Source organism: Heliangelus exortis, chromosome 2 (genome assembly GCF_036169615.1).
Source record: "Heliangelus exortis chromosome 2, bHelExo1.hap1, whole genome shotgun sequence".
NCBI lineage: Eukaryota > Metazoa > Chordata > Aves > Apodiformes > Trochilidae > Heliangelus > Heliangelus exortis.
Window position 1 is genome coordinate 91,765,569 of NC_092423.1, and position 27,148 is coordinate 91,792,716.

A 27,148-nucleotide genomic window follows, 5' to 3' on the forward strand; every position below is an offset into this window, starting at 1 on the left:
AAAAAAAATACAGATTCTAAACTAACGTTGAAAGACTAAATTTGAAATAACCTACCTTTTTTAACAATTTTGGCTGCTTTTCAAATGAACTAAAAATCGAAATGAAGAGGATCTTAATTCTTTTCCTACTTCAAAACTCAATATGCTGCTAAAACTTCCATGCAGAACCTTGTTTTGGTCACTTTGATGCCTTTGCCCTTCTCATCATCTCCCCTTCTTACCTAATCAAATTGTTTCAACTACACAGCTCATATAAAAGGTTAATTAAAAGTCTGAAATCAACCTCTTCAACATTTGTCTTCTCCCTTACTTAGCCACCAATCTTCTCTTCAATTCACAGAATCATAGAATTACTTTTTCATCTTCAGGAACGGGGATGGACAGAGCGGAGTAATAATTACTCCGCTAAATTGGAATTGAAAAATGCTACTATTAAAATCAGGCCTCACAGGAATACAAAGAAACTACAGTATAAATGTAAATTACAGAAAGGTTTACATTGAAATTGCACAATCCAAATAGCTGAACACTCCATTTTTTTGTATTCTTATTTTTCAATGTACCTTGCAGCACAAACATTAACATTTATAGCTTGTTTCTTCAACTTAATTTTCTAAAATCCTCCAACTCCACCCTCTTGCTCAGGATAATAATTGAAAGGCTGTAGGAGATTTTACATTAAAATATTATATACATAAACAGTTTTTCCCATGTGCTAAGACTGTGATTCCTTTATAAGCCTACTGATAAGGAAGGCTGTAATAATATGGTTTATTAAAACTATCATAGGATGATTCAGGTAGTAATGCCTAAGTACCAAATTTCACTTAGCTCTGCCATTGATATTGCCATTACCTGGATGATAGTGACACAGATGATTCCTTGCAAAATCTTCAGTTCCAACAGACTTTTCAAGTAAGTAACAAGTTTCTAAGCAAGGACATTCAAAATCTCACTGACCTGTGTGTGTTTTAACGTGACAATCCAGGGTGGATTTTACAGTGAAACTCTTTCCACATTCTTCACACTTGTATGGCTTCTCTCCAGTATGGATACGAACATGTCTAGTAATTCCAAAATGCAAATGCATGTGAATTTCTACTTTTGTCAGTTTGCACAAATATTTATTTTTGCAATACTTATATTAGCATTAAGCAGAACGAGTAAGGAAGATGATTTAACCATTTGCCTTTTTTCAAACTAATCTTTACATGTTTTTATAAGAAAAGCCTATAGCAAGAAAAATAATTATTTATTCTGAAACTCCATAATAGTCATTCTAATACTATGTGGAAAAAAAATTCAAAAAGGCTAAATTAGTCATGTTCAGAATATGTAACATTTTGACATGTACATTTAACCTGTTCTGAAAAAGAAAAAAAGTAGGTAACTATGAGTCAAACTCCAGTTTATGTATAAAAACTTTCTGCTAAGTTTCTGATGAAAAACTTAAGAAAACTGAAAAGATAAAACTTTTCCTTACCTGACTAGATCACTGGGTTTTTTAAAGCTTTTGGGGCAATAACTGCAACAGTTGGCATATTTGGGCTCTGCTTCCAGTTCTGCTTGCTTATCTTTCATCTCACTAATTCTGTCTTTCTCTGCAGCAGACTGGACAAGAACTTTTTCTGAGAGAGTGGCACCTTCTTCAGGTCTAATCTTTGCCAGTTCTGCTGTTTCTTCCTCTGTAAAAGTTATGACACCAGGACGAGATTTTCTGGAAGGTCTCTGAGAGTTTTCACGATTTTCTTCAACACATGCAACTATAAGAAAAAAAACCCAATATGCACATCTGTTTAGTTTAATCTGGCAGCTGAAAATACAAAAATAGAAGGGTTTATTATTAAACACATAGCCAGCACATGACAAGATTGGACTTCCATTTCTTTCAGAGGTCTAGCTACTTCATGTCTGTACTTTTAAATAAAGCTGGAATTACAATTCTTATTTTTACAGTAATTAAATATGCATGTAAGTAATTTAAGCAAAAAAATGTTCTACTTTAGTGACACACTAAAATAATTATGTAACATACAATACCTTGAATACACTGGATAGACTCCTAATGGACTGATTTCTTTAAACAATTTAGATAACAGCAATTTCAGTGGCTCTGGACATTAGACATTATCCATGCTGGAAGGCTAATTTATAATGTTACTCTTATAGCATTCATGTAATCCACTGAAACATCTGTACTCATTATGTAGAAGGACTGTAAGAATAAAAATGAAATAATTTACCTCCCCCTCCTGTTTCTGTAGCTGCTGCTACAGCTGAGGAGACTGCCTGATGTTTTTTCATATGTTTTTTGCAGTGAAAAGTTGTTCGAAAGCTTTCATCACAGAATGGGCACTTGTAAGGCTTCATGCTCATGTGAGTTGCCATGTGCCTGGTAAGGCTGCCATTAGTTGTGAAGGAGGTATTGCAAATGCTACAGCTGAATGCTTTTACTCCTTAAAGTAACAGAAACAAATAAGTAGCATGCCATTTGTTTAAGTTTACTTACACAGGACGTTTACAAAACCCAAATGTGAGTTAAGCTAATACAGAGCTGGTATACTGTTACCTGTATGTGTCTTCTCGTGTGACTTAAGAACTCCTGAGGACACAAAGCCACGGCCACAGAGCTGACATTTATAAGGTTTCTCACCAGTGTGTGATCGTACATGTTGTTTCAAATGGCTGGATTTTTTAAAACCCTTGTTGCAATATTCACATCTATTGTAAGAAAATTGTTTTCATTAGCTGCACGTAACTACTAGCCCTAGAAGATTCAAGAAATTTTGTGACAGAACTTGAAAGTACAACAAACCTATACGAACGCTTGCTCTCATCTTCGTTATCCTCAAGAAAATTAGGCCTTTCTAATTCAAGTTCTTCTTGGGATGACTGATCTTGTATCAAGCGAGTAGTCTAGAAATCAAAGCCCCAAGTAAGTTTCAGTAACAAAAAACTGAAAGTCACACAAATAGGCAAGAAAATATTACAGAATTTGCACTCAACACAAGAGACCAAATGTATGCTTTCAGAAATTTTTCACAAGATATTGAGAGTGCAGTGATGCCTCACTCTTTCATAGTGAGAAGGAAAGCAGTAAAATCTGCACCTACTGAATTGGCACAAAGAGACTTGGCACCTCCCTGTGAACCTCAACAAAAATGTGTCTCAAGTCTTGAAGATTTTCTGGTGTTTACAGGGTCAAACTAGACTAGAGCAGCCATTTTAAACACTATGAGCCCCAACCTGAATTGCAAAATGCACAGCGGTACTGACAGACTTTGCCAGAGGGTTTTTACTGCACAGGTTTTTCATCTAAGGAAAAACCAACAAAGAATAATTCTTGAGAGTAGCAACATGTTTGAATATTTGAAGAGAGGAAAACTCTAAAGCCTGTAGGGTGAAATTACTCAAACTCTTCCAGATGTAAAAACCACCTCAGTTCTCCGACACTTGCAAACAAGCATGAAAGGACAGTAATTCATGAAGGTCATGGTGGTAAACACATTATAATAGATGATTTTCATACTAGCTACTGCTACCATTATAAAAAGTTACATTTAGACTCTATTTTCAGCAATTAAGCTTTTTTACAAATTTAACCAGATGAGGACCATAAACTGCAATATGGAAGCTCCATGCATTATCACTACACATCTGTAACATTATTTTTATTGCTTCATTATATGTGTATCCAGAGAAATTAAAGAATTAGTACAGAATACAGTGCAGTAGTGTAAAGTTAATATATGGCATTAGATGCTTTCCTTAGTTTTAGACTTAGAATTGTACATTTTGATTCTCTAGGCTTGAAAGGGATAAATTGCTATAAAATTGGATTCTTTCTCAGAACTGTGTAGCCAGGTCATTTGCCCTTTTGTATTCAGTTTGTAGAACATTAGCAATAAGAAATCATTAAACTTCTCTGACTTCTCAGTTTACCTAATTGCCAACTAAGTAGTTTAAAGAAATCCATCACTGAACACACAACAATTATTTCTGGCAGTACTTACTACATTAATAGTATCTGTATTTGGAACCTGAAGAAGGGCTGGTGGATGGTAACTCGTTGAAAGAGCCTGAGATTCAAGCGTGCTTGAATCCTGCAGCTGCTGTACAGCTGGAAACTGAGGCTGTTGATTGTAGCTGTCATTCACTGGAAAACCTGCCAGAAATTGAACAGTCACGAACAGAAAACACACTGAACTGGATTTCGAGTAACACCACTCTTTTCTTAAGACTACCTTCAAAGTGATTAAGCAGTATTACCATATAGTAATACTCATTTTATACTCTTCACTGTTGAGTGTCAAAATACAAAAATGTTTCTGGCATCTATATAATATGCAGAATAGGGTTACTTACCATTAGCTGGAATTCTATTGGAAAATCTCCTCCACAGAAAAACTGTTTGAAGTTTCTTCAGGGTGCCACAATTACCTTAGAGCCATTGAAATTTTGAATTTCTTGTATGTAAGCATGCATGTGTCAAACAGGTTGACCCATCTCCCTTTATCCATGTTGGTACCACGCTCCCTTAACTACACTGGAAGCCGATCACAAGGATGCAAAGCTCAGTGGGGAGGATGGAGGGTGAGTGGAGGAGATGACCCAATAGGAGAACTCCAGTTTCTGACAAAGTAACCCCATTTTCTCCTACTTTGGATCTCCTCCACATATTCCCACTCTTTAGATAATAGTATAGTATAGCCTCTCAAAGACAAACTGCAAAGTAAAAGTAAAAGTATTTTTATTCATATTTCTAGTATCAAGACCTGAATTTTTTTTGTTCAGTTTTGTTCTTCTGAAATACAAGATCTTAAAAATCTCCTTTTCTAAATCATTGAATGAAATGGTAGTAGCCATGATTCAGAGCCAGAGAAGCATAGCTCAGCTTGCAGGATTTCTAAATGAAATCAGAGAGGCCCTTTTATCAACTGCTATAAGCCTTAATACTCCAAGTATTATTAAAAAATAAAAACGCTACATGGAAAAAAATATCAGTATCAGTAATTAAGGGCAGCAATTTTACTATTTCTGTGCAGTTTGCCTTTAGTGGACAAAAAGGATGAAGATTATGAAAACAGGGTAGAAACAAACCCACATCAGATGATCACAGCATCAAAGGCCAAAAAGCAAGGCTTAAGAATGTTTTGAATTACAATATATCAAAAACTGGGATGTGTTAAATTTAAGCACAAATTTTCCCAAAAGACATTCTTCACAGCAGATGAATACTGTTACAGACAGAGGAAAAAAACCTATTTGTATGCTAACACCACAGATTGAAAACTAACATATCTTAAAAGCATTACTAGTAAAGCTGTAACATCCCAAAACCTAATGCTGCAGCTTGTGTATTAGTTTTCCCTCTAGAACTACCAAGATTACAAGAAAAGAAGATTGAACAAGCTGAACCTTGCACCTCCATTATCCTTGGTGAAATGACAAAATTAAAAAGTAGCCTGAAGACCAGCAATTAAAAGCTTTACAATGATACGAGGACTGTTAATTTCTATTTTCAAATATATTTGAAAAAAACTTTATGGCAAAATGGTATTCCTGTTACACTTGATGAGAACAGCAAAAAAACCAAGCTTCAAGAAACTGAAAAAGTGATGCTACTTACCCTACATAAATAAAAAGAAGTAACTATTACATGTACAAAGAAAAGATAAGGAATCTCTTTTTAAATCAGTAAGCAATTTTTAATAGCTAAGAAGGAAAAAAAGATGTTACTACACACCATGACCTGTTTCACTTCAATGTTTTAATAAAGACAATTATCGACATCCTAAAAAATTTCCCAGGATCATGCAGCAAAATGCTGAATAAGAAAAGTTCTGAATTTAGAGGTATTTTGGGACAAACTGAAGAAAGAAACACTACTTCTGAAAATAGTTCTGGAATAAATAGGTCGATTTCCACTGAAAATTTTAAACGGATCTGACCATTCTGACCAAGCAAAAGGCATTTGCTACCACTGCAACATTTCTACAGAACAATACTAAAACCTAACAAAAATCCCACAACAAAAACCTAAAACCAACTGAAAAGCACCAGAAAACAGACATTCAGTCTGAAAGACAGAAACTGATTTCAAAACCTTTATTTCCTGCTTTTGCTTTTATCATTATATATCACTTCCCAGAAGTTTTTCCTGCATCACCTAGAAAAGAGAGAATCTGAGCTCTGTACAATGAGGGGAGTCTCTTACTACAGTCCTCCAAACTTGGAATTGAATTTTGTGTAATTTCAATGCATTTAATTATTTGCATTGAATTTTTTTTTTTTCTTAATTTTAGGTCATCACGCAGCCTACTCTTTTCTATGTTAACAAAACATACTGAAAGAAGGATACTCAGGAAATCAGTTTACTAGTGGAAAGATGTGTCTTGCAAACCAGAATGAGAAAACAACAGTATGATACTTCATAGGAAATACAGCATTTCCATTTAAACAAAACTAGAAGTCTTTACCAATGGACCATTTGAATTCTAACATTACAAGCATATCTATATGCATGTGTGCATCTCAATGGGGGTCAATGACTAGCACAATTAAATGTGCTACTGGGCAACTTTTGGAACCAATTAAACAGCTTTGACTGGAATAAATGTGTAAATAATTACTGAAGGAACGGGAATCCAGATCCTGAGACTGCAAATGAACTTCTCAGGAAAGCAAAGCAGTCTGTTGGCAAGGGTATACTTATATAGGCTACACAATAACAGGTTTTAGACTTCTTATAGGGTTTTTTTGTCTCTTATGACTAAATGAATTATTAACATTCATTCATGCTTACAGGGAGACTTTAAGGGAAGAAAACGTGACAATCTATATGAAAGCATATTTGATATAGCCCAAAGACATAATCTCATAAAAGTTCCATTTAATTGTTCTGACCTCACTAAAAAGTCTTCAAATGTGCTTACTTGGCAAGTGCAGGACAGCCAGGGGATCAGGCCCATGCAGCATGGGTTCAGAAAAGGCAGGTCCTGCTTGACCAACCTGGTCTCCTTCTATGAGCGGGTGAACTGCCTAGTGGATGAGGGAAAGGATGTGGAAATTGTCTACCTGGACTTTAGCAAAGCCTTTGACACCATCTCCCACAGCATTCTCCTAGAGAAGCTGATGGCTCATGGCATAGACATGTATGTACTTCACTGGGTTAAAAACTGGCTGGATGGCTGGGCCCAGAGTTGCAGTCAACAGAGTTCAATTCAGGTGATCACCAATGGTGTCCCCCAGAAGTCAGTTTTGGGGCTGGTCCTGTTCAACATCCTGATCAACAATCCAGATGAGGGGAATTAAGTGCTTCCTCAGCAAGTCTGCAGACAACACCAAGTTGGCTGGGAATGTTGACCTGCTTGAGGGTAGGAATGATCTGCTGAGGGATCTGGACAGGGATGATGGGACGAGGCCAGTTTTATAAGATTTAACAAGGCCAAGTTCTAATTCCTGCATTTTGGTCACAAAACCCCAAGCAATGTTACAGGCTAGGGAAGAATGGCTGGAAAGCTGCCCAGGGGAAAAGGACCTGAGAGTGCTGGTCAGCACCCAGCTGTGAGCCAGATGTGTGCCCAGGTGGCCATACATCCTGGCTTGTATCAGAAAAAGTGTGGCCAGCAGGAGAAAGGAAGTGTTTGTGCCCCTGTATTCGGCACTGGTGAGACTGCACCTTGAGTACTGCGTTCAGTTCTGTCTCAAGAAAGACATTGAGATGCTGGAGTAAGTTCAGAGAAGGGCAACCAAGCTGATAAAGAGTCTGGAGAACAGGTAATGTGAGGTGAGACTAAGGGAACCAGAACTGCTTAGTTTGGATAAGAGAAAGACCTTATCCCTCTCTACAATTACCTGAAAGGAGGCTGTAGTGAGGTGGGTGTTTGGTCTTCTCTGAAGTAAGTAAGTCTAGGACTAGAGGAAATGGCCTGAAGTGGTCAGGGAGAGGAAATGGCCTGAAGTGGTTAGGGGAGGTTTAGACTAAATATTATGAAGAATTTCTTCACTAAAAGAGTAGTCCAGTAGTCAGGCACTGGAGTGGCTGCCCAGATATGTGGAGGAATCACCACCCCTGTAGGTACTCAAAAATGGTGCAAGATGTGGCAACTTCAGGACATAGTCCAGTGGGCTTGGTAGTTTTTCTGGGTTGATGGATGGACTCAGTGACCTTAGGTCTTTTCAAACCATGACAGTTCTGTGGTTCTGTGAAGATGTGTCAATATGTAGAACTATAGAGAACACTGAAGTACTTTTCCTCAGTCTTAAAATCTAGCTCAAATGAGTAATATATTATGATACGTCCTCATAAGATCTCTTCTTAACAAGTCTGAACATATCATTAATAAAAAAAAAAACAAAACTGAACAAACCAGAAATTCTGTAAAAGTATTGCAAAAATTCTGAAAGGATAAAGTAAGTTTTTGCAGGTCTGTGCAGACCTAGAGAACAGCCTCATCTGCCTGAAATGCAAGGATTTTGTTTCTTAAAAAAAAAACAACCAAAAACCGATACTGAAGATTACTAGAAACTCCTACTTTGTTTTATTAATAAACACTGAGTAAAAATATGTTTACCAGAATACAGCCTATAAATATCAAGGATAAAAAAGACAGTGTTTTCAGCTTCAATGTTCTACCTAGCCAATAGGAAGAAGAAATTAGGAGCATGAAGCACAGATGCAGACATAGGGAGAGGGTCGACCAATTTAACGCATGCATCCGCGCAAATGCTTACCTACCTGAAATTCAAAAATTTTGAAGGGCTCCAGGATCTTCAAGGAAACTTCAAAGAGTTGGGAATCTGTGGATGAGATTCCAAGTAGAATAGGAGACATCTTATACAAATGAGACTTTAAAAAAGCCACACCAAATATGTCCTGATTCTCTGTACCAATTTTATAATGTACCGATTATAGGTCTAGATTTCTTATGATGAAAGACTTGTTTCATGAGACCTAGAATTGTCTCACTGCCCAAGAAATCATTCAGTATTCAATATTTATTTAATGGAGAAGAAAGTGAAGTCTACATAAAATAACAAAACGAGGCTTACGGATTGGATTTTCTTATTCAAAGGAGCTGTAAAAATCCAAAGAAACCCCACCACCACTCTGAAGAGTGAAAAGTTGCACTTTTTTTCAGTAGTTTCTTTTTATGCATTTGGAAAACTGGTGAGGGTAATCAATAAATATAATACATAGGTTTTTAACAGGACCTGTTTCAGTCTTGTTTAATAAAGGCAGATATATTTTTTTTTTAGTTTACATACAAAGAAGCACAACCTATAGAATTAAAACCTGAAACAAAATATACTACTTCTTCAGTGTCATGCAAGTTAGCATAGTCAATTACATTTTTAAAAAGGTACTATACAGTTCAACAGGGTGTGAAAGTAAGAAAAGTTTAAGCAGATGGAATACCAATTACTGGTTACCAATTATATAAAAATGAAGCTATTTGCTGGAGTCAGAAACAAGTAGGAAGAGATCAGCTGGTCAGCCACTGAGGTATGTTCCCACCCAAAATAAATGCAAACCTTTCCCAGCCCCCCTCAAAAAAAAACCAAAAAAAAACCCAATCCAAAATTAGTAGTTTCACATCAAGCAACAATTCAAGAAATCTAGCAATAAAAAGCAAAGAAATTAGTTGTTAATTCTCTCCAAGCTACATAAGCCTTAGACACATTTATCAGGATTTTGTACATTTAAAAAAAAAAAACCCAAAACCTAAATGTTTCCAAATGCTTACAATCTCTAAATTTGTTACTTCTGCAGCTTTATAAAATAAAAAAAAACCAAAACAGCTGTAGTTAGGTGAAAGTACGATTTTTACATAATTATATTTTACACTGTCTTTTTCCATAATGCATCCCTACAGCTAGTCAGTCAAATCCTAGGCCATGTTTTTGATCACCTAAGGCTATAAGCACATATATTTAGAGGACAAGTGGTATAAACTGACTCCTGCCACGGCAATTTCAAACACAAACAAGGAAAGAATATGAAATGCCTGATTATTAACCCCATTCTGTAATGACCAAACATTAGCTCATAAAAGCAAAATCTACTTCTATTTAACTATTCAAAATATGCTATCAAATAGGAGCAACTGGAGTTAAGTAGAAACTTAAAAGTTTTTGTGAGGTCTCTGCATCACAGTTACTTGGACTGTGTGGATGCTCACTTTTAAAATACTTTATGATAACTATGCTGCAAAGACAGATTTTAAAAAAATCACTTGAAAAACTTTTATTTATTACTAACCTTGTGATAAGCCCTGTTGATCAAATGGCTGCTGTGTTATAGCCTGTTGTTCAAACTGAGTGATGTTTTCCTGTAAAGCATGCTGGGATGTCACAAATCTATCTGCAATGGGGAAAGAATGGGAAAGAAAAGAAAAAAAGGAAATAAAACAAAGAAAAAAGATGTAATTAACTAGGTAATTCGGTTATTCTCAAAAACATTTTTTAGTCCTCTAAATTTTTACTGCATTAAAAATGTGTTTAAAAGTCTTGGCTGAATATATATTTAAATATTTGCTTATTGTAGGCTTTATTTATTTTCCACTATATAACTTGCTAACTCATTACACCATGAAAAAGAACAAATAAGCAAAGGCAGAACACTTTGTTCCCCAATTACTAATATAATAAGTGTATGAAATATTTTGTATTGTCCCACCTCAAGACTTCCTCAGCAGACTATACATCAGTGCTTTTATTAATAATAAATGTGATGTGGTAAAGTTTTGTGCAGACAGTATTACTTTTCTGTATATTTGTTTAGTAGTTTTGTCTGATACATCTAAATGGTGCAAATCCTAAACAACCTTTTTATATTTTTAATGGTAAAACTGAACAATGAATGAAAGAAACTGTACAATATACTTTAGGTAGCTGGCTTTTACTTCGTGCATTTTTCTAATTGTTTATGTGCATTGTTGTGAAACCCCAAATCATTGAAATTTGTGAAGACAAAGTTATCTGAGAACTGTAAGCTCACCTTAATATAAAGAGTACCACATTTCAAATACTCACCCTCATCTTGCTCTAAAGGCTGATCAGCCAATTCTTGTTCTAGTGCTGTTTCTTCTGTGCCTACTACTGGCTGCTGGTCTAGCTCTAAAATAGTCTGCTGATCTGTTCCAACAGCTTCTGAATGCTGCAGCTCATCACTTTCAATCTCCACCTGCATCTGTGTAGAAACATGAATGCTCTGCTCATCCACTGTAGAATCATCTATTGAAGTGGACTGCTGATGCTGCTGAAGTTGCTGTGCAAGCTCATATCTGCAAAGAAAGGTAAGAAGGGCTTTCTATGGTTTCAGCTAGAGACTTACCATATTTCCATGAACAGTTTTTTAATTTTATTATACACTATCATTTACTGCAACTTCAGATGTATCCAAATGTTTGCTACCCATAAATAAACATCCTTGTCCAGTTATTAGCATTTGCTACAGGGAAAAAATACCTTTCCAAGTATTTCTAAGGCAGGGATACGGAAATACGTTGAAGGATTCATATAAAATGATAAACATACCTGTGAGTCTTCATGTGTTTTTTACAGTTTAGTGATGTTTTGAATGTTTTTTGACAATATGGACACATATATGGTCGCAGGTCATTATGGATCCCCATATGTCTCCTGAGGCTACCACCAGTAGTGAAGGCCCCATTGCATATAAGACACTTGAAAGCTTTCAATCCAGTGTGTGTTCTAATATGTGCTTTCAGAACTCCAGCTGACACAAAACCTCTTCCACACTGCGAGCACTTAAATGGCTTTTCACCAGTATGTGACCTTTTTAAGAGAAAGCAGAAGTTGAAGTAGACTTAACAGTTTGATTGACAAAGTTATTAAAAAACTAAATTTTTAAATGAGTAAAATAGACCAAACTGTAATAACTACTATATGGATGGTAGAGACCTCACTTAAGAAAATTCATTAAAATTTAGCAAAATTATTAACAACCTGCATATTGTCACTGGCAGGGCTAGAAACAATACCATCTGGCAGTTTTAATCATGTTCTACAGCCCAACCTCCTTTTCTGATTATACTCTGCTTCATTTAAAACAACTGGGTCCAAGTTTTCCATGCCACATAATATACTAATTCTTCAGACTAGTATATTATCATTAACATGTATTTTCCTCAATTCAACTAACACAATGTCTATCAAAGTTGGAGAAAAATATATGGTCCTCTACTACTACATTTATTAATGACATTTTTGGAAAAAGAACAGTGCTCATCCTGAATAACCCTTGAGAAGGCACAGTACAACTAGCTTTTCAGACTGTATCTGAAAACCATATTCAGGTGGGGAAATTGTCTCACCTATACCACCAATACATCCCATTCACTATGTCCTTTGTTCCAGAGGTGCTAGAGGACTTTCCCTTTAGGACTTTATCAAGATATAAAACAAACTGAAGGAAAGGTTAGGAAATGAAGCAAAGTGCAGTGAAAATGTTAAGGTTTATGACTATAGCATCCCAGCAGTAAGAACTAGGTGGAAGGCAATGTGAATGCTAGGAAATGGAAGATAAAGAAAGCAGAATTTAATAATTTAATTGAGAAAAGTTAGGGATGGCTTATGATTGCATTATCCTTAGAAGTCTATGACCACCACAACAGATGCCAGATGTGGTGAAGTGACAAAATTGTGATTTCTGTAAATTCACAATTCACTTCTTCAGACTTGTGAAGAAGTGTTACAGATTTCAAGATTACTGGTTTGCTACCAATATTGAAATCACTTATAGGGTATCCCAGTCCTTTCTTGGTGTGCTTCTGAGAGAATCTGCCACACTGTTCAGTCCCTGCTCTATTGAACATATCCCTACTACAAATTTCCCTTGGTTTCAGAGGGAAGCTTTCTAAGCAATGATCAACACCATTCCATGAACACAGGCTGACTACACAAGTGTCAAGTCCAGTAGTTTAGATGCCACCTTACAAAGAACAAACATGGAAAAAGAGAAAGGTTTCTAACTTCTCTACAAAGCCCATAACAAAGCCAAGCTAAGCTAAGCTTCTCTCGATATTCTTGTTGCAAAGATCAAGCAGAAAGAAGCACAGAGGCAAGTGACTGGTACCCCCATCACATCTTTGGATTTTCAGTACAGGAACCAAAAACCAAAGATTCACATAATAAGTAACGAGGCAGTTAAAGATAATTTATCCTGAGCTGGAGTACATCTGTATCAAACAACAGGATGAATTCAAGCCCAGGTACTTGAAAAACAGAATCTTCAAATGCAAAATGTATTTTGACAAGAAAAAAAAATAATTGTGAGCATTCAGTGCATGTAAACCAGTGTGTGAGAAATAAGCTGTTCATGTTCTGTGTCATTAAAACACTTTCAGTTTTCATTCAAAGAATCCTGACAAAATTGTATAAAAGAAAAATGAAGTAGGAAAATAAGTCAACTACATTTCTCTAACACAAAAGAAAGATGAAGAATCATGAATATACATAAAACTGTGAACTACATAAATGCTTCAGTAAAATATGCATAAATTTAGCTTCTATTTTGGCTACCTAAGTCGATCTTTAGGCAGGTAAGGCCTTCTTCAGTGGCAACTAACATTTTGATGGTAACTAACCAATGACAGTTACACTCCCTTTAGGAAAATCAAAAGGCAATTGTAAACACATTTAAAATCAACTGTTTCAATGAAGGACAATGAAGGTGGTAAAGATGCAAATCAGCAATTCTTACTAATTTAAAATTATTTTGATTTAAATCAATCCAGCTTGATTGTATCTACAAAGGCAGAGAGAATCTTGGTGGGGTATTAAAAAAGGACAAGATGTGACGGCTTCGTCATCTCCCATAAAACCAGCACACAGAAACAAAGAACTGTTTGAAACCAGTTTGAGAACTTGATCTGTAAGGAGAATATGAGGAAATCACCACAACCAAAAGTGGTAAAGCACTTAATTGCAAAAACAAGCTGACTGCCACCTGCTTGTGTGCTTTCATTGTATCTTATCAAGCAACTTTTAAGTGCTTTTTTAAAATTTTCTCCTCCAACTATTCATAATTTATAAACCAGGGAGTACTGTTTGATAACTCCTGTAAATGTCAAAGCTGTAAGACTGTAACCTGATCTTTCAATCTACACATTGCTTTGAAAACAATGTTGAATTAGATACCCCCACTGCTTCCCCTCAAACTTAAATTTTTCTCTTGCCACCCATAATTTATCAAAAAAGCAGTACAAGTTCTCCAAAGCCTCTCCAACTTTAACAGAAATTATCACCCCTTAAGAGACAGTAACAGAAGAAGTCTTTTCACTGAACACGAAAACTCCATAAACTTATTACATACAATTCCTTTCTTCTTTGTACTTTTTTACCTTATGTGCTGTTTAAGATGACAGGATTTTTTATAGGCTCGATGGCAATAGAAGCATTTATATGGTCTGTCTGCATCATTCACAAAGTTATTGTTAAAATAATTTTGGAAGAACTGGCTATTCCTTGGAATTGGCTGTATAAGACCTGCACATGAACACACACATAAAAAGGAAAAAATAATTGGTAATGTTATTCCAAAGTGGCAGTAGTCCAAAGAGCTGGTATTGTGAATAAATTTATAGTATACAACAATATAAAAAAAACGAGCATGTTTTCAGCACTTATTTTAAATTATGCATGCATCCACTTAGCATTACACATATTATACTGCACATGCTGCTTATTTTAGTGATAGGTCTCTTATCCACAGGTCCATCTCATTACATTAAGCTTCAAATATGTGTAAAATAACTATTAACTTTTAAAAAGCTGACACTTCAAAATTCACTGCTCATCAAGTAGTATTTTGCTCTTTCAACTTCTACCTTAACCAAGTAACATGCAACCAATGTACCCCAGATTTCTAACTTGACAAATATTTAATATGCATTTTGTGAAAAGTGCAAAACAACTTGATATATATCTATCATATATATATATATATATGCATGCCTTTGTTTAAAGGATAAAAATTTTTTTTTTTAAATTATTGCATTTGTACAACATCTACTTAGGCTAATAAGTCAGTCTTGCTAGTTAGTTCTCTGGGTACCTCAGTAAAAACCCCAACAACCCCAAAGCAGATTTTCTGAACTACTGTTATTTATACATTGGTCCCTGAAGTCAGTCAAGTGATGTTTTGGAAAATCAGTTTAAAGTTCCTACTACAAAATGCTGAGCTGCTAAAGCACGCTGTCTCAGGAGCAGACAACAGACAGGTATCATCCACACACCATGACAGAGTGGGAAGAGTAGCTGATTTCTCAGGTAAACAAACTCATCATCACTGGTTAGAGAATGGACTGAGAGCAGTCCTGAGAAGGAATTGGGTGTGTTGGTGATAAGCTCAACATGAGCCAGCAATGTGTGCTTGCAGCCCAAAAAGCCAAGTGTACCCTGCAAGTCATGGGAGGTGACTCTGCCCCTCTGCTCTGCTGTCCTGAGACCCCATCCAGAGTACTGTGTGCAGTTCTGGAGCCCCCCAAAAAAGGACATGGAGGTGTTGGAGCAAGTGCAGAGGAGGGCCACGAAGATGATCAGAGGGCTGGAGCACCTCTCCGGTGAAGCCAGGCTGAGAGAGATGGGGTTGTTCAGCCTGGAGAAGAGAAGGCTCTGGGGAGACCTTAGAGCAGCTTTCCAGTAGCTGAAGGGAGCCTACAAAAAAACCTGAGTTGCTACAAGGGCACGTAGCTACAGGACAAAGGGAAGAATTTCAAACTTAAAAGAGGGTAGATTTAGGTTACATATTAGGAAGAAATTCTTTAGTGTGAGGGTGGTGAGACACTGGCACAGGTTGCTCAAGGAGGCTGTGGATGCCTCATGCCTGAAAGTGCTCATGGCCAGGTTGGATGGGGCTTTGAGCAGCCTGGTCTGGTGGGAGGTGTCCCTGCCCATGGCAGGGGGATTGGAACTAAATCATCTTTGAGGCCCCTTCTAGCCGAAACCAGTCTATGAATCTATGATCTCTGAACTTGAAAGTACTTATAGCAATACTAATATACATAGCAAATTTTTAGCAAATATGCAAAATATCCCTTTATGATCCTAAATATTCACCACAAAAGCATTCTGTGCTCTCCTTCCCTGCTTCAGACTGCTTCATCTAGCATGGTAGGTTTCATACTCAGAATGGAAAGATCTAAGGGTTTGTGCTGACTTTCAAATGTAATTCAAAAGAACAGAAGTGAAGGAGAGGAAATTCTCTCAATTTTAAAAAGAGATGGAAAAAATGATAAAAGAACAAGTTTATCTATCTCAGACTTGAGAAAGTTTGTGTGTATATGTATGGTATATATATAATTATAAAAAACTACATAGCATAACTTCCTTCACCTACTAAAAACACTTTTCTTAAATAATAAAAAAAAACCACAAACAGAAAACCTTGCTGTTTTTTTTTCTTTAAAAACAAAAGCTAGGAGTAAGAGCTGTTTCTAGGGTGGAAATACTGTGTGATCTGAAGATTTGAATCTGTCAGCCACTCTGAAAACTGAGTTTTCTTATAACACACAATAACATAAGGATTACTTTTGCATACAGTAACTCTTGGAAGCAGTAAAAGCAAATGGATTTTTTAAAGAGTGATAAAGATTTTAGTCTAACTATATTATCAATGTAATATTCTACTTTATAAAGGTGACTACAGGACAACACAGGGGTTAGCAGACTGGCGACCCAAACAACAATGAAGTGTAAATGTCTTTTCCATGACATTGACCTCCACTGGACAACAAATATTGTCTTGAATGAGCTGTGCAACTTGTCTTCTTCCAAATAGTGGTTTTACATAACACTGTACCAATTATTCTATAACAAAATTAAAATAACTGTATGAATTGTCTATAGCATGCTCCAGAATTATTCTGCCCTTTTTTGAAATGTTACCACCAGTGATTATGACTAATTCAGCTGAGGTCACAATTATACCAAACACACTTAAGTCAAATATGAATATATGTAAATTGAATTAACATGATCATTACAAGAGTCTAGGTCTGCCATGTTTTCTACAGCAAAGGTCTAGCAATAGATAAATTAAATCCCTCTCTTTATGTGATGTAAAAATGCACATATCTTTTTCTGGTAAGGATTGTACAGTTTCTCTATAAACACAAAAAGACTTCATATTAATTCTAGTGCAACTATAAATAATAGTTGCATATATATATATAAAATATATATATATATAAATATATATAAAATATTATTCATATATATATATTTTATAAAATATATATATATGAATAATATTTTATATATATTTATATATATATATAAATAAATATAGTGCAACTATAAAATATGGCACTTTGCTGAAGCCTGAGTATGTTTGATAAACTATTTCAAAAGCATCTTCCTGAGGAAGCTCAGGATCTGTTTGATTAAACAGCAACCTCTATTATTCAGAGAAATTTAAATTTCAAGAGAATATGGATTCATTCTCTCTTTACCTAAATCAGTAATGAGAATGGGCTCTTGCAAAGGAATGTCTGGTACTGGAACATTCGTCTTTCCTGCTCGAACTTTCGCAGGTTTACGTTGATGTCGCAGCTTTCGAAGTTCAGGATGTTTAAAATGTGAAGCAATATGAGTCTTCCTGTGGCCTGATGTTCTAAACTTTTTGTCACAGTGAGGACAAGCAAAAGGCCTAACACCTGAAAAAGATTTAAAAAAATATATTAGTTTGTAATTTTATTTCCACTGGTCTAGAAATGTTGCTTTGGAATGCAGATTCTCTTTTCTGGTTTGTTGGGTTTTTTTTTTGGTTTTTTTTGGTTGTGTTTTGTTTGTTTGTTTGTTTGTTTATTTTATGGTTTGTTTTTGTTTAGTTTGGTTTGATTTTGGTTTTTGTCTCAGGGTATTTATTGTTAATTAGATTTTCAAAACAGATCCATAAAATCCAATCAAAGGTAAATATCAAATTGCTGAACTACTAACTGGCTGTAGTACATCACTTTAAGCAATTTGTGATCAGGAAACTCAGTAATGCAAAAATTAGAGCAATTTTCAAAAGGTTTCAGAAGCTATCCTAAATATTGCAGGTAGCAGGTCACACATCCTTCCAAAACAAACTGTTAACAAACTATGAGAAAAAAAAATAATCAGCAAACACACCAACAAATTATATATAGCAATATAAGACAGAGGAACAGTGATCTACCAAAGTTTAAACAAATTACAGATAGGTCTTTGAAAATATCAGCAGTGCTTGATGGCAATCAAAAAGTATGCCAACAGGAATTATTAAAGAAAGACTTCTGCAATGGAAAATTTGGTAGCAATCTCCCTTGGAAAGGACAGTGGAGAGCTTTCTAAGTTACAGACACAGGCAAGGCTGCCATACTTTCAGCTTTTGCTCAAGGGGAAATCTTGGACTTCAAAGGCTAGGAAATTTGACTGGATATTATGAGGAAAGCTCTATAAAATCGCAGGTGGAAAAAATGCACAAGAAATAAAATGAGATATTTTTCACCAGAGTGATAACTTAATCATCATATGACACCCAGTAGAATATTAAAAGTAATAGAAAACACTTTAATCAACAGGAAGCTCAGCATTTGAATTAATTACATTAGATTGTTCTAGTAGTAACTTTGCATGAGTTCAAAATCAATTAGCTTAGTTCTTTGGAAGAAAAATCAACAGAGTGTTGCTTAGAGCAGAGGCACAGCACTTTTCCAAAAGCCTTCAACCCAAAGATCAGTGGGAGGTACTGGTATGCTCCCCCTCCACACCCAGCCATCAGAGACAGCATATGGGGCTAGAGGAATGTCTAACCAGACCCAGTGAGCCTAACCTGCTAGTTACTATCTGACAGGAAAACCAAATAGGCTGAACAAAGACTAGCTACATGCTGGAGTTCCATAAACAATGGGATGCCTATTTTTCAAGCCACGTAGTGCCTTTTGAATGAGTCTGACTTTGTAAAGTAAGGCTGGCTATAAATTTAACAAAATACTAGCTTACAAAATTACAAAAAAAAAAAACCAAAAAAACTTTCTGGAGAGGAATCCAATATTGATATCTCATGGATTAAAGGTATCTGACTAAAACACACTGAAAAACAAATGCACATAACCAATGAATGATACTTTTGCACTCATATATAAACAGGAGTGAAAGGAAAGAGCACCACATTTAGAAGCTCATCTTGCTGAAAGATAAGAACAAAGAAAGAAAAAGTGGAAACCAACCAGGTAGTGTACAAGGCTGGAAAATTCATTTTTCTTTATGCAGAGGATACAAGCTCAACCACAGAAAAACAGGTACTGAAGATATCACAAATGTTGTAAACAAGGACCTTATGAACATAGGAAATAGTCCTGTGCAATATAGTGAATTTACCAAAAATGTGGGGAAGAAAAGATGCAGAGTAATATGAAAGATGACTGGGGATAAAACAAAACTCAAAAGTCTAACAGTATGACTCTTTAGTAAGCAAAATTAAATACACTCACAATAGCAATATTAAAAGGGAGCAAAAAGCTAACTCATAATCATTAAAATAAATGTCCATGGCTTTTATACAAAAACATTTGTATAAAACATTTTCATAGTCATGAAAAACTAGAAAGTGATAAGAAAAATTTAAGTTTGTCATAGAAGACAGCAAAACCAGTTCCTTTTCTGATAGGTATCAACGACGTGATTTAGACATTTCACAATGCCTTTTTTGTTATTCAAGGTCTTGCCTGCAACACAGAAAATACAAAAGCAATCTTGAGGCCTTACCTGTGTGTAGACGAATGTGAACTTTTAAACTCCCTGAGGTGGAAAAGCATTTCATACAAAATTGGCACTTGAAAGCTTTAATGCCTGTATGTGTTTTTATGTGTGCTGTGAGAGTACTCTTCACAGCAAAGGCGCGGAAACACTGGGGACACTTGAACGGCTTCTCGTGGGTGTGGATGCGAATGTGGCGCACCAGGTCACTGGGTTTTTTAAATTCTTTAGAGCAATACGGACAAACGTGCCACCTGATTCCATTTTCTTCACGTATAGAACCTAAAGTAAGGAACAACAACAAAACGAATGTGTTGGAAACATTTTAACAGTCCTTCAAAACTCCACTACACTGACACCATTACACAAAGCGGTGAACAAAGTGACCATGACATCTATTTGTCAAATAGATGCCACTACAACACACTCTGTAAACAACTTAGTTCTCTATTAGATAACAGTCTACTTAACAAAAAAAAACCCCAAAACCTAAGAGAATCTTGTTGAAAAATCAATTGTTCGTATGCTACTATAAAGCTAAGAAACTTCTGACTTCACAGAACAGAGAGGATGCAGTTTGTACACCACTCAGAAATACGGAATGTAGATGTAATGCAATATAATATACCAGTTAACTTATAAATACCACATCTGATATAAACTTATCCAGCAGTGAATGTAACTCCTCATACATAACCACACCAAACTATTTTAAGCACTGAGCACTTATCTAACTCACAGGATGTAGTACTTCATATGGGCCTCTCTTCTCCAAATTCAAACTTAAATTGCAATTTACAAATTTTTTTAAGGAGGAAAAATTTCTTAAAAAGACTATCTGAAAGATTTACAATTTAAGACTACTTTTTCACAGAAGTTGTTTTATGACGAAAGAACCCTAAATTCTGTCCTAAAGCAACAGCAGACATCTTCTTAAAAATTACAAAAGAATTTTTTAAAAAGGCTTTTTTATTCATATGTCTCACCCACTATCAGACATTCACTCATTAAAATCAGTTGCCATAGTGTTTTCCTCCATACAACATGTCAATACACTGAGGTTGCTATTTTATAAAGAAATAAAGGCAGTTGCATTCGACTGTACAGCAGTGACCTTTTATTTTTATTTGCATTCAGATTGAGAGAGTTGTCACTGTTCCACATGAGGAACAAGAAAAGTTATTCATAGAATGGTTTGGGTTGAAAGGGACACTAAGGATCACGTAGTTCCAACCTCCCCCTGATGTGAGCAGGGACACTTCCCACTTTTTCAGGTTGCTCAAAGCCCCATCCAGCATGGCCTTGAACACTTTCAGGGATGAGGCATCCACAGCTTCCCTGGGCAACCTCTGCCAGTGTCTCACCACCCTCACACTAAAGAACTTCTTCCTAATACCTGATCTAAATCTACCCTCTTTAAGCTTGAAACTATTGCCCCTATTATTGCTAGAAAAAAACCCTAATGTTGATTTTCAGCGCTGTTATGCTGGTCAAGAGGAGTTTTTGACTTTAGATCAACTCCTGAATCCCTTGCAAAAAAATAAGCAAATCAAAGTATCTATAAAGATAGTACAGACAGAACTCAGTAACTGCTTATTATAGATCTGTCTCTACCAGACTAGCCAGTAAAGCATATACATGTGATTTCAAACACAGGTGATACAAAGTACTATCCACAACCTCCATCCTACCTTCATAGCCTAGATCAGTGAAGAGCTGCATGAAGCAGCAGCACTGTCTCTGTGAGGCCTCAATTCCAAAGAGGAAGAGGCGTGCTTGCAAGAACTGTGTGCTCTGGGACAAACCATGAAAACTCAACCCTTCTCAGAGAAGGACAATGCAAAAGAGGGGGAAAAAAAGTCATATTATTTCTTTTTTTGCGCTCTTCTGCTGATCTAAATCCAGAAGATTTAACAGTATAACTCCATTTAATGCCATTCCAACAGTGTTTTGTATTAGTATAATATTTAAAATGCTATCGATTATAACTTACATACAATGGGGGTTTTTTAAGTAAGAGTAAACAAAGTTGCTAAGTTGTTCACAATAATTTTGGAATAATCCCTTTATAATGCCATCAACAAACCCCAAAATACTATTGTCTTTACAGCACAAGAAGTAGCAAGCAGTGGCAACATTACCAGGTAAAAACGGTGATTTTTTCTTAATAACCTTTTTTTCTTTTTTATCCAGTTTATCTGTACTCTCTTGCTCCTTATCTTGCTCTGCATTATTAGAATCAGCCTGATGATTTGAGAGAGTTGAGATGTCTGGATTCTGATCCTGGACCCCAGGGGTCTTTGCCTGGCTGCAGTCAGTAGAATGTGCAGAGACAGGAATTGAAGACAACCCACTGTTCTCTAAAGCTTGCTAAAAGAGAACAAAAAAACTAGATTAACATTCCACAGCTGGCTCAACTTAGAAGATATAATAAAAATATCATTAGGGAATTAAATATCTCATCATCCTAGAATTTCAGCTGGATTTCAAATTGGCAAAAACATCCTTACACAACACTGGCTTCTGATTGTCAGGTTTGAAGTTGGATTTCCTGAAGTAACACAAGTGCCAACAACTACCTTTCAGAAAAGTGCCAAGTGTTTCTCCAGGACCAAGCATTTGCCAGGAATATATAGCTATCTCTTATGCCTGCTGCATGAGAGATTAGCTCCCCTAAAAGGTCAAGTTTGAGGCCAGTCAGCTTGTGGAGAAGCTATAGACGAGAAAGAAAAAGCAAAAAAAAAAAAAAAAAAAAGATCAACAAGAAAAAGGAAGAATGCTTAATCACTGAAAGGCTCAGAAAAGCTCAAAAGCCCCTCTGACCAAACCACTGATAACCATCAGACTGAAGGGAAAGCTATGCACTCACTTTTACGTACACATAGAAGGGATTGAAGTATAAGCATCTTTATGTATACTGTTGTTTCTGGAAAAGGCTCTAAGAGCTCTAACACTCATTTAAGTAGGAATGTGCAAATATTTTATTGGAAGAAAACTTACATTTTATTTTTCATTTGTACAATATGGCTAGCAATGCTTATATGGTAAGTTAAAGAACCAACCTCAAACACAATTTTAAATATTTTTTTAATAATTATCACAACAATAGTTAACATTTTGCATTATAATTTGGTGCAACTGCACATCATGTTCCCAACATGAAAGAACTCAGAAGAGGTAACATGGTGAACCTGCACATAGCCATGTAACATTTGAGACTTCCAAAAAGAAATGTAAATGGCAATTAAAAGACTGAAAATGAAAAAAATAGCTTAAAGATTAGCAGGCCACCATCAATGCTAAAGAATAATATTCTCTGCCCTGTTCCACTATGCAGTGGATGCTGCAGAACAAGCAGAGACACTTGAATTACTGCCTCTATCCCTTGTTATGAAGCATCTTCTCCAGCCAGTATGAAGGACAATGTAATGAGTTAGACAAAACATTGGCCTGATCCAGGAAGGAATTTTCTTTGCACCAACAGAAAATCCTCAAATCGTCATCATTAAATAGAAAAGGATAGTGGCCCTGCATAAAGTCTCATTTTTTTAAGCATAGAAAATACTCTAAAAAAAAAAAAAATGCCCCTCCTCAATGTCATCATGTTTTAAGCATGTCATAACTTACAGTAATGACACAAGCTGCTTCTAGGCTACAAGAAAAAAAAAAACGGATCAATAAAATGTCCATGTATGAGTGCATACACTTGAAGCTTTCCTCTAAGTCATCTAACTGATACAGCCTTGCTTTTGTAAAACTATACAGAAGGTAACTTGGTGCATTCCATACTTCTTCAGTACACCTTTACACTTCCTTCTTAACTGATAGATCTTTTAAAAATGCAGTAGGAATGCTATAACTGCAACATACTCAGAACAATTTTCATTAAAATAAAGAATCCACTAAAATTTAAAGCTATTCTCACACATAGCTCTTACCTGCAAAATATCTCTATTGATTCCCACTGCAATGTTGAGCTGTTGACCAGGTTGTTGAGGCTGGTTATTTTCTACAGGACCTGGCTCTGATAATTCAAGAAGCTGCTGGATGACATCAGTTACAGACTGCTGGCCCTGGTGAGCAGTAGCTGCAGACACCTGGTTTTCTGTCTGTTGAAGTAGTGGAGACCGAAAATGTGTGGCCTGAAAAAGACAGCAGTACATATGTAAAGGAAGATGAAAAATACATAGGAATACATCTGTTCATCTCCCTTATCTGAAATGTCAGTTATCTGCTCACTGCACGAATGTTTACTTGTATGTCCACTATAAGCCACAAGGATTATTTTACATTAAGGGTTTGCTGACTCCACTAAAGAATTGCTTCTGTATATCCCTTTTCTGGAGTTCTTCCCAAGCTGTGTAACTTTAAGTTTACAGCTTGAATTAAGTTTATTGTAATTACTGGACCTTTAATCAGTCTACAAAACACAGAGATCAGTTACTGAATTCCACATATAGAGGTCACGCCAAAAGTAATTCCAAAACAAATAAATGCCACTAGCATGGTTGTCTTTTTAAAAAGTTTACATTCAACTAAGGCAAGACCTTTGGAAAAAATAACCCTCTATTAGTCGAGATTTTCTTGTATAAAATTATTTGCATTGCTACATTAAAACCTTTCAGAACAATCAAACTCCTAACTTTCTTCCCTTCACCTTTCAATCTTCTAAATCTCTTTGCTTTAGAATAATTTTTCAATATTCTAAAAATGTAAATGCACATGGAGCTGTGTCAAATTACTGAAAAAAATTAAGTCTAAAAATGAAACTTCTTAACCTTTGATTTGATAATTATATCCTAGGCTACCTTAGTAACAAATATGAAAAGAAACTGAGAAAAAGCCTTGTTATGTCTTTTTAGAATCAGAAATAAAGATTCTTTCCATTTTCCTTAACTTATAAACTTCTCTTCTTTATAACAAATAAACTCCGTAAGAGCACCATATTGAAACAAATGCTTTCAATCATTTATTCCACTGCAGACAGGGGCTGGCCCTATGTCTTAAAACACACTGGATATTTGCTTCTAATATACACTTCTGTTCCCTAAAAAGAATCCCTTCCAGGTGCATGCATGCACCCACACACATGTATATAAAAGGCTAATTTACTTTTGATTATTTGTACCAAAGAATAATTTTAGGCCTCACAAGCGTATTTCTTCCAATATGAAAACTACGCTGAGAATTTCTTTACATTGACACATTACACCAGACAGTTAAAATGACACTGTTGCCGTATTTGAGGACAGTAACAAAGAAATACATTAATAAAAATCAGTTTGACTCAAATTATACCCTGCAAATTTGGCAAAGTATTCTTAATATCTTCTCATGAGACGATATAAAACAAACCCTTATCTCATTTCTCTTGCATGCATGTGAGAACAGCACTTGCTGTTTCGCTGATTTAGCCATCATTTTGTCTTTTTTGACCTCACCAAGGGGACAGATGGAAAGACTCGATTCTCCTCAGATTTAGCAGAAGTGTTCTAAGCACTTCAATGTGGATTTTACAAAATAAAACACACTATATGCCAATTTACATGGCAATAAACAGGCACTGAAGCTAAGTGTTTTGAGAGGAGTGCTTTCCACAAAGACCATTCAGTTTCTTGCAACAGAATGCAGGAACATTCTTTAGTAGAGTCCACAGTACTAAGTCTATAAAATTCTCCCAAGATTTAGTGAGAGAAAAAACCAAAGTGTTAATGAAGTAACTGTTCAACATTGTATTTGTCATGAAAACCACATTACTACATGTACTTAGCTGTTCATGTACTACACAGCAGCAGTTTACATACAGTCTCACAGAGGTCATCTTTTTTGAAAACTAATATATAAATATGCACACACATGAAGTTAGTTACCATTATATGTTAAGATACCCTTTTCATTATAGAAAGTTTCAGTAGTCTCTTTCTAGGTCTCACTTCAATATTTGATTTTTAAAATAGCCTAGAGAATGAAGTGTTTTATTACTACTTCATAATTCCACATTTGTTCAGTTAGAATAGTGGACCTTGTGATCACCCTTGGTCTGTCTGATCTGCTGTGTAACACAGACCACGTGACGGCTCCGAGTCAATTACTCCTTCAAGTAAGTGCACAGAAACAACAGCAGTTCTTTAAATCTAGTATTTTATTGTGCTAACTTTTTCTGTTGCTATCCAGCTTCAATAAGTTACTTCAACAGTAAATTATCCACACTAAAAATCCATGCTTTATTTCAGAGCGTGAATTTTTCTAGCTTCAACCTTCAAGACTTTTCTCTAATAAAGACATGAGATCTTTCCCTTTTCTTCCAAAGAGCAGATTGACTCATCCTTGAATATTTTATCTGATAGGAAAAAGATAATGTACCAAGAATCTCTCCAATAATAAAACACAACATATCATAATTAAAGAATTCTGATGGCTTTTCCTCTATCTCTGAATACAGTTCATGACTAATGAACACAGTAAACAAATAATTCACAGAATTACAGAAACAGAAAAAACTTCCAGAATTAAACACAGAGGACATACAAGCATTTCATTTCTACACAAAGTTTCTTCTATAAATAAAAAGACCAAAATTAACTTTACAGGCAATAAAGTCCTAAATTTTATCTGATATATCAATTATTACCTCTTCCATCCCTCTTTACAAGAGGAATTTACAATCCTTGAAAACTCCTATCTTGTGAATATGACCTGATTTTCCTTTTCTTGAATCCATGATTTTATTCGTGGACATATCAGAACACAGATGGCTTGGTACACCAAGCTCACCAAGAAAATCAGATCAGATCAAATGTGATCTGAACTCTTCATGAATTACCTCAGTCTTTACATCATCGTGATCAGTGATGATTTTATATTTTCTTCCAGGTCACTGATAAAATATTAAGTAGTATGGGCTCAAGATTGAATTTCCTAGGGACTCCATCAGGAACACGGTAACAATGGTTATTGCTTTGTGTGCCTCTTTTACCAGCTGACTCTGAAAATCTTAAAAATAACTTATGGTGCCTCACATTAATTCTAATATGTCATTCTGTTTGGAAATGCAAATCATACCCCTGCTTTTTATTACTTCCATTAAAAGGAGGAAAAGAATCATTAAGGACGCCACTAGCTCTACTTACAAAAAAGCTAACATTAAATAAAAATACCTACACATTTTCTTAAAACCATGGTACAGTCCCATGATGAATCTGAGCATATATCCTAGTTCAATAAATGAACAGCAATTACACATGAACAAGAAGGTTGTGCATCTTGAAGGCACAGAAATAAGCAGATAGCACATCAAAGGAGGACTATCTGAAAACACCAAACAAAACTGATGATTCTCCTTAGCAATGAGGTCTATCTGCCTTAGTTTTGAGGTAAAAAGGTGCGTTCCTTTTTC

The 27,148-nt window shown here is 35.6% G+C and overlaps 1 protein-coding gene across 7 annotated transcripts in view; it reads right to left on the reverse strand.

Annotated features, from left to right (window-relative positions):
* ZNF236 (zinc finger protein 236) overlaps positions 1-27,148 on the reverse strand; it is a 79,583-nt gene that overhangs the window by 21,905 nt on the left and 30,530 nt on the right. For 5 of the 7 annotated variants that reach the window (XM_071737014.1, XM_071737011.1, XM_071737012.1 and 2 more), the window contains 14 exons: positions 23,691-23,894; positions 21,894-22,122; positions 19,762-20,034; positions 17,481-17,684; positions 14,370-14,514; positions 11,542-11,802; positions 11,038-11,288; positions 10,265-10,366; positions 4,014-4,165; positions 2,816-2,916; positions 2,570-2,721; positions 2,244-2,456; positions 1,484-1,763; positions 961-1,064 (listed from right to left, as the gene is read on the reverse strand). In XM_071737014.1, the coding sequence (XP_071593115.1) occupies positions 961-1,064; positions 1,484-1,763; positions 2,244-2,456; positions 2,570-2,721; positions 2,816-2,916; positions 4,014-4,165; positions 10,265-10,366; positions 11,038-11,288; positions 11,542-11,802; positions 14,370-14,514; positions 17,481-17,684; positions 19,762-20,034; positions 21,894-22,122; positions 23,691-23,894 (2,671 nt within the window). The remainder of the gene's footprint in view (positions 1-960; positions 1,065-1,483; positions 1,764-2,243; positions 2,457-2,569; positions 2,722-2,815; positions 2,917-4,013; positions 4,166-10,264; positions 10,367-11,037; positions 11,289-11,541; positions 11,803-14,369; positions 14,515-17,480; positions 17,685-19,761; positions 20,035-21,893; positions 22,123-23,690; positions 23,895-27,148) is intronic. The other 2 variants (XM_071737017.1, XM_071737016.1) reach the window with 1 other exon arrangement.